General features: G+C 40.4%; 1 protein-coding gene across 1 annotated transcript; it reads left to right on the top strand.

Annotated features, from left to right (window-relative positions):
- The first annotated feature begins 565 nt into the window (after positions 1 to 565).
- On the top strand, positions 566 to 11,108 carry LOC131927519 (leukocyte elastase inhibitor). Its single transcript, XM_059283211.1, has 6 exons — positions 566 to 724; positions 7,004 to 7,504; positions 7,694 to 7,855; positions 9,916 to 10,130; positions 10,545 to 10,643; positions 10,754 to 11,108. Exons 1-6 carry the CDS (start codon positions 688 to 690, stop codon positions 11,063 to 11,065), a joined length of 1,326 nt encoding a protein of 441 aa, XP_059139194.1. The 5' UTR covers positions 566 to 687; the 3' UTR covers positions 11,066 to 11,108.
- Positions 11,109 to 11,341: the final 233 nt, after the last annotated feature.

The following is an 11,341-nucleotide window of genomic DNA, read 5'->3' on the forward strand; positions in this document are numbered from 1 at the left end:
CATAGCAAACAAAAAAATAAATGAATAAAAAAAAATTTAAAAAAATTAAAAAAAAAAACCTCTGCTATTAATATTGAATATATTTTACGCTTGAGTAAAAAGGAATTTGATTTATTTAAAAAAAAAAAATTAAGGTCAATGCGGAAATTGCTTGCATTCCATAATTAGTAATCGTCCTTGTTGATATAGAAATTTGACGTAATAGTTTTATATGAAAACTCACATAATTTTAAATTAGCAATTTATTTATTTAAAAAAATCATTACTTTAATGTTTATAGATAAAAAGAACGACAGCTGATTTGAATTTTTTTACAGTAAAGTTTTGAAAAAATATATGTTTTACCGAGTTAACCTTTCGCCAAGATGGGTTCGAACTAGCTCCACTTTTGAAACAAACAGCGAAAGTCTCTTTATCTGCACGAGATATCAATTCTTTTCTCTCGTATAAACACAGTACTAGTGATAAGGGAGGTCACCCCATATCATTTCATCTCGAAATAATTACGTGTCGTGACACAATTTCGTCGCTGTATCGCATCTCAACTGTAACAACAAGAGGGCCGGGCTAACAGCAACACACAGTTACAGTAACACAGTAACACATAACCATAGACTACACACACGTAACAATGAACACAGCGTTTTAATCTCACACTCATTTAGAAGCTCAGAAACGGTAATCAAAATGGGAAGTAATTTATCTGGACCATCTCATCATTCAGGTAATTGAATGGCCCCCATCTGGAATAGTCTTGTCAGGCTTTCTAATTATTAAAAAAAAATCATTTGTGGTGTGATCAAATCAGAAGTGATTTTTTAAGCTTGACTGTGTTTCCGTATGTTTTTACTAAAGATTTGACGAATTTAGTTGTTTTTTTGTAGCTTAAAAAGCCAATAACTTATTTTTTCTCATTTTCTCATTAAAAATATAAACATAAATTAATGTAAACATGTGAAAATATCTAAGTCATATTGTCTTCAAAATTATGTTTGTTAAAAGCATTTACTATTTTAGTTATTTGTGAATAGTTTAGTGTACAGACATTGAATCGTTTTTCTAACTTAGGGGTCGTCCATAAATGACGTCACACTCGTAAGGGGTAGGGGGGGGGGGTTCCGTAATTTTGTGACGGTGTGTGATGAGGGCGAGGGGGGGGGTCTAATGGTGCGACGTCACACTTTTGCATTATAAATAAACCGGGAGTGATCTCCCCTAAACTTTCTCGAATATTCTTATATGAAACAACTGGGAATGGCAACTCGGGTGAACTCCAATAATAATATGTGCAAAATAGAGCGGAATATTATTAGTACGTTATAAATTCACATTAGGGGGGGGGGGGCGCCAAAAGGGATGGAAAAAAATATTTAAAGCTGACTTTATGCTGCAGTTTTTAATTCTAAACAGTATATGTTAAGAAATGTAATGGCTGCACGCCTTTACATACTGATTTAACTGTTTTCTACCTTGATTATTAACATACTCTCTCTCTCTCTCTCCATATATATATATATATATATATATATATATATATATATATATATATATATATGTGACGAGCGAACATTTATCCTGCCGACAACGCCAATTGTAACGAGCCAACAGTTACCATGCTCGCAACGCCACATGTAATGAGACCTAATTGCCTGTAGTGCCACGTGTTAACGAGTTTAACCACTCATTCTAGACAACATTGACCACAGTATAGATACTCAAGATGCAGGTTCGCTATTGATCCTTTATTACATGAATCAAGAAATGCTTCATAATAACACAATAAATCAACAGGAATGCTTCTCAATAATAGTCTGAATCAACTGACCCCTAACAGTCCTTCACTAGGCTTTATATAACTGAATCCACATGTCTATAATCCTTCTTAACACAATACGGCTAACCCGTTCTATAACCGACTTGACATAGTCACACAGACTGACTGATCTAAGCGAGCGATGCAAGAGGCAAGAGCCTCGAAACGGGAAGAGAAGAGAGAGCGAGTCCTGCCGTGCCCTCCTATTTATGCCTTGTATCCGTACTCGTCTCTGTACTTGTATTCCTCCGTAATCGATACTTGTACTCGATCTCCGACCACCAGTTGCGTAGTTCAAACGTACAGACCGTAAAATAACATCTGCGTCCTATCCATCAAAGTTGACAGGCCGTCTGAATACCGTTTCCCAAAATAGCACGCGCCGGCTTTGAGGTTGTTATCAGCCCGACCCAATAAGCCACCTGTTATCGGTTGCATCAGACCAACACTGTGTCTCGGCTTCTCGTTCGTTATCATTTGTAACTGGTAGTTAGGCCTACCCCAGTTACATCCACCCCTGCTTTTTTTGTGTGTTTTCAACCACAAACAACGCCTGGCAGGTGCACTCCTCCAAAGTCAATCGCACAGTCGTAAAAAAAAAATCTATTGTTCCACTCACTGTCCACGACGTTCCATTCGTATACGATTGACAGTTCTACCTATTTCACATATCAACTGTGTCTACACCATCTTTCTGAGACACAAAACAGTTCTAGAATTCACATCCACCCTTTCCATTTGGTGCCTTCACCAGTTCACTTCTATAGCTCTTTGAACAGTCTGTTTTCATACCAGCGCGACCATGAAAGAATTGATGGTTGCTGACAAAAAATTTCGTATTCCTTCTGTTCCTTAAACTTCTCCGCGGACCACTTATCTGATGGTCTACTGTCTCTCTGCTTCTGGAGGGACCGGGATCCTCATTGTTGCCGGTATCCTCCCCTTGCGTATCGCTGTTGTTCTGTTGATGGTGATATGGTTCCGGAATGGGTATGTGAATTTCCGTTATAACTTCCGGTTCCCTAATTGTCTTGGGTTTCTCTGTGTGTAACTGCTCTTCTTGCCTATTCCAATATTTCTTTAATTGAGCCATATTCGCCCACCGATCCGGTTTGGCGTGATCGATGGGTCTTATCTTAAAGGGGCCACCTGCTACTTTAGGCATCTCCACGACTTGCCATATCTCCTGTCCCCAGAGATCGTGGATTTTGTTTCTGCCTAACGGGTGGCTACGCAGTAATACCCTGTCATTCAGTTTGAGTGGCGGGTCCTTCGTCTGTATCGGCGGTTCCCTTCGCCGAGATTCATGTTCTAGTCTTTCCTGTACTACCCTGTACATTTCTCTAATTCTTCTCATATGTTCATTCACATATTCCAGTGCGGTGTATGAGCCAGTCATACTCTCCCTTTTTCCTAGGAACAAATCAAGAGGGAGTCGAGCCTCCCGTCCGAACAGCAACATGTATGGCGAAAAGCCGGTTGTGGCATGTGGTGTGCAGTTGTATAGATATACCAACTCTGGGAGAAAATCAGGCCAACGTTTTTTCTGTTCAGGTTCTAGCGTACGCAGCAAATCATGCATGCTGCGGTTGAACCGTTCGCACTGTCCGTTTCCTTTCGGATTAAATGTGGTTGTTCTAGATTTGTTGATCCCGTAGTGGCTGCACAGTTGGTTAATTACTTCTGACTCGAAAGCCCTTCCTTGGTCAGAGTGTAATTGTCTTGGTATGCCATATTTGATGAACCAATGTTGTAATAAGACCTTTGCCACTGTTTTGGCGGTCTGATCTCGCGTGGGCACCGCCACCGTCCATTTGGTGAATACATCAGTCATTACCAACACATGTTCCGTCCCATCCGATGATTGCTCCAACGACGTAAAGTCCATAGCCACAATCTCTAGTGGTTTTGTCGCTAGTAGGTGTCCTGATGGCTGTCTCATTTTGACAACTGGCATTTTCGCATGCTGACACCTCACACAAGCCTCACAATGGCGTTTGACCTCCATTTCCATATTGGGCCAGTAACACCTCCGTCGTAAAATTTTGTGCGTCCTGTCCTGACCCTGGTGTCCTGCCCTGTCATGTGCCAACCTTAGCACTTCTTCTCTTAACTGTCCCGGCACCACCACCTGGTGTATTGTGCCATCAATTTGGTCATGAATTCTCCGCATGAGAACACCATCCTTTATACTGAGACGGTTCCACTGACTCAGTATTTTCTTTGTTTCTCGACCAAATTGTTCTCTTTCCCTTCTTCCTGGGAATTTTTGTTCCTGGACGTATTTCAATAGCGGTTGTAAGCCACTATCCGTTCTCTGGGCATCTCTTATCTTTTTGTGATTAAGGCAATTAAAATCACTACTGTCCATATGTTCGGGCTCTGTGGATATGTGCTCCACCCCGGTCTGCCCGTTCTGCATCACTTGTACCCCATGAGGGATATCTGTTGACGCTCTGACCTCACATATTCCTGTCAGTGTTTCTTCCTCATCACCCGGTCTCTCGTAAGGATTCCTTGATAAGGCGTCCGCATTGCCATTGGACCGCCCCGGGCGATGTTTTCTCTCTAGGTCAACGAGTGCCAATTCTGCTGCCCATCGCTGTTCGATGGATCCCAGCCTTGCTGTAATTTGAAGTTCTTTTTCAATATCTGATAATTTTTCTTCAAGTCTTGTTTGAGACTCTTTCATTCCTTCTAGTTTGCCAACACTGTTCTGTTGTCTAATATTTTTATTTACTTCTTCCGATAACAGACACTTTAAAGATGAACATTTCTCCTGTGCTTTTGATTTGCATGAACTTTTCCTATCCAGTTTCCTGGTTAGACTTTGAATTCCTTTATTAAGTCTACCAATTTTCTTCTTATCATCATTTTTCTCTACCAACAAATTGTTCACTTGACACTTTTCAACATTCAAGTTCATTTCACAGTTCATTTTTTCCATTAGTTGTGTTTTACCTTTCTTTTTCTCCTTACTGTGTTTCTTTGTCATTTTGTTTACCAAGTCATTACCTCGCCGCTCTGTAGCCTTGACCTGCCTTACAGAGGGCGATCGTTTCACCGGACAGTACCGTGCCATATGTCCGGGTTGTGAACAAGACAAACAAATTGGTCGACCGTCTGCCGTCCATTGGAGTGATGGCTTGGCAGGACACGGCCGTCCAACCCGTCCCTGTTTTGTCCCGTTCTTTTCCTGATTCTCAGCTGTTGACCTGCTTTCCAACCTCTCCAAACGTTGGTCAACCTTCTCTAGGTGGGCCAACAGTTGAGCCATCATGGTCTCCATCGTGTCGGCCCCTGTGGGTGGGGATTGTCTCTGTTCAGGCACAGAGACTTTATCCACCGAACAGTTCGATTGGTCCTCATCCTCGGACCTGCGGATCGCTGAGTTCCTGACCTGAAGGAAGGTCAACTGCTGGTCTCTGTGGACCTCCTCTTTCAACTCTCTCCTTAAGATCGGGGTTGCTAGCCCCTCGATGAAATGGTCCCTCAGTAGGCGTACATCAATGTCCGGTGATTTGCCCTTTACCAAATCAAAGGCCCTGTTCATCCTGTGTGAGTACTCCATCACACTCTCCGCCATTCTCTGCTTTAAGCCCACGAATCCCGATAGCAGTTGCACTCCCGACCGTCTCTCCCCAAAGGTCTCCATAATCAGATCCAGCACCTTATCTGGATCTGATTGGACGGTCCTATCGTGGCACTTAACCTCTGCCCTAACCGTTTCACCTATACTGCCCATCAGCAGTCTTAATCTTTCCTCTGGTGACATATGTCTCGAGGCCCAGGCCGCTTTGACCTCTTCACTGAACCTGTTGGTTAAAGTTGGGTCTCCGTCCCCGTAAAATTTGTTAATATGGGACTCTCTGGGTAGGACCACTATATGGGTCTGCTTCTCGTCCAGAGTAGACATTTTCTTCCTTAAGTACTAAAAAAAAGAGAGTTCTTTCTTACCGTGTGTGTATGAAAAATTTTTCCTCGTTCCTCAATTTTCACAGTTCCTGAATGTCCGAATTCACACACACACTAAACACAGTTATGCACAAGGTTGACTATAGGTGCCTTAAACGGCAAGTCTAGTTGAATTCATCCTGACCGCAGCGCCAATTGTGACCTAGGCTACTCGCAGCGCCAAATGTGACCCTGCTCGCAGCGCCAATTGTGACGAGCGAACATTTATCCTGCCGACAACGCCAATTGTAACGAGCCAACAGTTACCATGCTCGCAACGCCACATGTAATGAGACCTAATTGCCTGTAGTGCCACGTGTTAACGAGTTTAACCACTCATTCTAGACAACATTGACCACAGTATAGATACTCAAGATGCAGGTTCGCTATTGATCCTTTATTACATGAATCAAGAAATGCTTCATAATAACACAATAAATCAACAGGAATGCTTCTCAATAATAGTCTGAATCAACTGACCCCTAACAGTCCTTCACTAGGCTTTATATAACTGAATCCACATGTCTATAATCCTTCTTAACACAATACGGCTAACCCGTTCTATAACCGACTTGACATAGTCACACAGACTGACTGATCTAAGCGAGCGATGCAAGAGGCAAGAGCCTCGAAACGGGAAGAGAAGAGAGAGCGAGTCCTGCCGTGCCCTCCTATTTATGCCTTGTATCCGTACTCGTCTCTGTACTTGTATTCCTCCGTAATCGATACTTGTACTCGATCTCCGACCACCAGTTGCGTAGTTCAAACGTACAGACCGTAAAATAACATCTGCGTCCTATCCATCAAAGTTGACAGGCCGTCTGAATACCGTTTCCCAAAATAGCACGCGCCGGCTTTGAGGTTGTTATCAGCCCGACCCAATAAGCCACCTGTTATCGGTTGCATCAGACCAACACTGTGTCTCGGCTTCTCGTTCGTTATCATTTGTAACTGGTAGTTAGGCCTACCCCAGTTACATATATATATATATATATATATATATATATATATATATATATATATATATATATATATATATATATATATATATATATATATATATATATATATATATATATATATATATATATATATATATATATATTTTGGGGGGGGGGGGCCGCCAAATTCAAAGTTCGCCCCGGGGCGCCGGGAAGGGTCGCTTCGCCTCTGTACACAATAAGTTTTGGCAAAATCAAACGAAAAATAACTCTTTAAAAAAATAATGTATTTTAGCTCACAAGACTGTAGACGAGCCATTTTTGAGATCGTCCAATAAGACGAGCGTCCAGCCAGTTGTGACAACGACCGTCGACGTACCTCTAGTGACAGCTGCCAAAAATATGTTGGACGCGTCAATTATTACACCTACCACTGACGCCATCGACGTACCTCTAGTGACCGCTGCCAACAACAAATTTGCTTTGGACCTCTTCAAGATTCTCTACGATGGAAACCAGAACCAAAACAAGTTTGTTTCACCTTTTAGCATTTCTGTTGCTCTGGCCATGACCCATTTAGGAGCTCGCGAGGAAACAGCTCAAGGAATGGCTAAAGCCTTGCGCTGGGAGACAGATGACGAGGCTAAACTCCATGAGCAGTTTCAGGCTTATGTCACACAGCTACAGACACCAAACGATCAATACCAACTGTCCACTGCCAATAGGATCTACATAGAAAAAAGCTATGCAGTTTTAGACGAGTTCAAAAACAAAACAAAGAAATATTATAATGCAGGTTATGTTGGTTTGTTTTTATATACCCAGCTAGATACCATAATCATTGTAGTTAGTTGAGTAATCTGAAATAACAAGAGGTAGTAACTACTTATGCTGCTACCATTGACAAATTATTTTGTTATGAACCAAAACATCTTTTGGTGTCATTGATTTGTTTAATATATTGGTATCCTATTTGATCCCACAGAGGCTGTGAGTTCAAATTTTGTGAGTGATGCTGACAACGAAAGACATCAGATCAACAACTGGGTCTCAGAGCAAACAAAAAATAAAATCAACGACGTGATATCATCTGGTACCTTGCATGCACTAACTCGAATGGTGCTTGTTAATGCTATTTACTTTAAAGGTGAGTGTCGAGCTCATGTAAATAAGAGTGGTTCGTCAAACACAAGGATTTGACTAGCAAGTCATCGTGTGTTTAAATCCAAGTGATTCTTGACGACTGTCTCCAGCTAAATCACAGTTACCTAAATTGCGTGTTGAGGTGGGGGATTCATATAATTTCCACCAATTGTGAGATGTGAGAATAAACGTGGTGCGGAAGTCCTTGTCTGTTCTTGAACAGATGGTTGATTATAATTATATTGCTAATCTACACATTTTCGAAAAAAACTTAAATCAATAAAATCATGTTTATTCATAGGAAATATTACATATATATATGTTACGGTCAAAGCCCGAAGTGCGACCAAAGCCCACATTGGCCGGCCAATGCGCGCATTGGCCGGGACATACTGGCCAAAGTCCGAAGCACTTAAACTTGACAACGTATTTTGTACATTAGCCGGCCAATGTGCGCACTGGCCGGGTTGCCATGGCTAATATTCTATTTAGACTAAGTTGTGATCGCGTTTTCATTATTCTGGGTGCTGTTTCATTGTGAGTAACCAAAAAGGACCGTCAGATCAAGAGACAGACATACCAGATGGCTGCCAAAATAAAAAATCCAAATCCTAATGGAACAGAATTTGTGAATCAAGTTATTTCTGAACTAAAGAACATGTGGCCTGAACTTAAACTAGTTCACAGCAAACCAAGGCATAGCCAAAGCCAATGTTCAGTAGAACGTGCCAACCAAGATGTTCAAAACATGATGATGACATGGATGCAAACAAATGAATCAGCTCATTGGGCTGAGAGTCTTATGAAAAACCGTAATTTTCATCAAGGAATCCAACAATCGCCATACGAAGCCTTGTTTGGATGCAAAGCAAAAGTGGGACTTACCACTTCAAATCTACCAAGAGAGGCTCTCGATAAGTTAGTTACTGAGGAAGATCTTGAGAAAACTGAACAAGAAATGGAGGTTGCCATAAATACCACGACATCCTCAGCTAACACATCTTCTGCCGTGGCGGAACGTCTAGAACAACTGCGTGACAATAATAAGGCCAACAGATTCTGTGTAGTTTGTGAAAAATATTGAAGTTCGGCCCATTCTTGTGGATCCTGTGGCAACGATGTCCATGCAATATGCGGAATAGCAGACGAAGAGTACGAAGGGAACAGTACTTGCATATTATGTCACAATAAACAAGAAACCATGGACAACAGGTCAGCAGCTCATACTATCTTGCAAACTCAAGGTGCTAAGATGCTAACAACATTTAAACAAGCTGAAGTGAAAAGATACTGGTCGCATCCGTATTCCAGATGTTGACAGAGGTCGCGGTGATCCCCGAAGCGTCATTGCAGTTGGCATGAGCGTCGAGGGCGCTTTCTACAAGCTAGGAACGGAACATGGTGTATTTAAACAACTATAAGCTAGACGTGAGTTTTCAATTCTTCACGAAAAACGGCTCTCATTGTCACTGAGGAAAATCACTACGAACCATCGCATCTTCACAATCACTGACCGGCGGCCAATGCTACAGGCACAACCTAGTGCACAACAAATAGCTGAAAGTGTAAAAATAACAATGTAATTCCAAATAATAATCAACAAAGACTTAATTTTTATGATCCTTACTGTATAAAAAAAATAAAAAAATCTGCACATGATCTTCTAATTCGGACTGGCCGGTCCACCATGGCCAGTCCGCGGATTGGCCGGCAAAAGGCCGGAATGAAGTAAAGTTTCGGACTTTGGCCGGTCAATGGTAGGCGATATTGGCCAATGCGTGCTTTGGCCGACTTCGGGCTTTGATCTAACATATATATATATATATATATATATATATATATATATATATATATATATATATATATATATATATATAAGTATATATACACAAATACATATACATATATAAGCCTGTCTTTTTTAGTATAGAAATACATTTTAATGAAGCCTTTACTTATAAACGTACACATTTTTAAATTTCAACCGAGTTGACAACTAGTCTAATTACAGTGTCTGTTTAAGACCCAATCCAATCGCTCATTCTCTTTTGTATTTTGATTCAGCCAACTGGATGTGTCCCTTTGATGAGAATTGCACCAGACCCAGACCGTTTAAAGTTTCTCCAACCCAGACCAAAGACGTACAGATGATGTCTCATACAGATTATTATTCCCACGTCAAAGACAATGAGCTCAAGTGTGAAGCTCTTCAACTTTATTACAAAGAAAAAGAATTAGCCATGGTCATCATGCTTCCCACCACCGATTTTGGTCTCCAAGTATATTTATTTACCTAATACAATAATATTCAATTTTTGCTTACTATAGATAACTTAAGTTGTTCAAATTATTTAATAAACAAAACTGTTTAGGATTATAAATTTTTATTTTAACGTATAATTTATACTTTTTTAAAAATAAATTAATGTGCGATTCTTATTCACTTAAATAGGATTCCCAAAACATGAAATTTATTTGCGATTTTTAAAAAATGTATTCTAATTTTAAAAAAAAATCGGTTAAATCTAATTAAATTACATTTCTAAATCATTTAAGCCTTCCTGGTTATAAAATGATTTTTTAATACTAGGATGTTATAGCAAGCTTGACGTCTTCAAAACTACAAACATTGACAAATTACATTTCTAAATCATTTAAGCCTTCCTGGTTATAAAATGATTTTTTAATACTAGGATGTTATAGCAAGCTTGACGTCTTCAAAACTACAAACATTGACAAGTTGTCTAAAAACATCAGATAAACAGATACATCTTAGTCTCCCCAAATTTGAGGTAAAATGGTATTTAAAAAAAACAAGAAATCTCGAACAATTAATATCTAAAAAAATTGAACTTACACCCTACGAGTAAACTCAGTTTAAACCTGTCATATATATCTACAGGTAACCAGCAGCTTCCAGCTAAAAGATCCCTTGTCTAAACTTGGCATGGCTCATGCTTTTGATGCTTCAAAAGCCAATTTCAGTGGCATATCAGGGGTGAATGACCTGGTTATATCTGCCGTTGTCCACAAGGCTTTTGTTAAGGTCAACGAGGAAGGGACGGAGGCGGCTGCTGCTACTTCATTAATCATGGACGGATGCCTCCGATTGCAACCTGCTCTGTTTACTGTAGACCATCCCTTTTTATTTGTCATTAGAGATCTTCGTACCGATGGAAATATTTTGTTTATGGGTCACATTTGTGATCCTTGAGGTTCATGTCTCACATTTGTGATCCTTGAGGTTCATGTCTCACATTAGTGATCCTTGAGGTTCATGTCTCACATTTGTGATCCCTGAGGTTCATGTCTCACATTTGTGATCCTTGAGGTTCATGTCTCACATTTGTGATCCTTGAGGTTCATGTCTCATATTTGTGATCCTTGAGGTTCATGTCTCACATTTGTGATCCCTGAGGTTCATGTCTCACATTTGTGATCCTTGAGGTTCATGTCTCATATTTGTGATCCTTGAGGTTCATAGGTCACA

This window comes from Physella acuta, unplaced genomic scaffold, assembly GCF_028476545.2.
Source record: "Physella acuta isolate Inbredline_101_S28 unplaced genomic scaffold, ASM2847654v3 ptg001413l, whole genome shotgun sequence".
In the NCBI taxonomy this organism is placed as follows: domain Eukaryota; kingdom Metazoa; phylum Mollusca; class Gastropoda; family Physidae; genus Physella; species Physella acuta.

Coding starts and splice junctions, on each gene's coding strand:
- LOC131927519 (XM_059283211.1), top strand. CDS start 688: ATGGGAAGTAATTTATCTGGACCATCTCATCATTCAG. Junction 725..7,003: donor TGGACCATCTCATCATTCAG/GTAATTGAATGG, acceptor AATGTATTTTAG/CTCACAAGACTGTAGACGAG. Junction 10,644..10,753: donor TTAGTCTCCCCAAATTTGAG/GTAAAATGGTAT, acceptor ATATATCTACAG/GTAACCAGCAGCTTCCAGCT.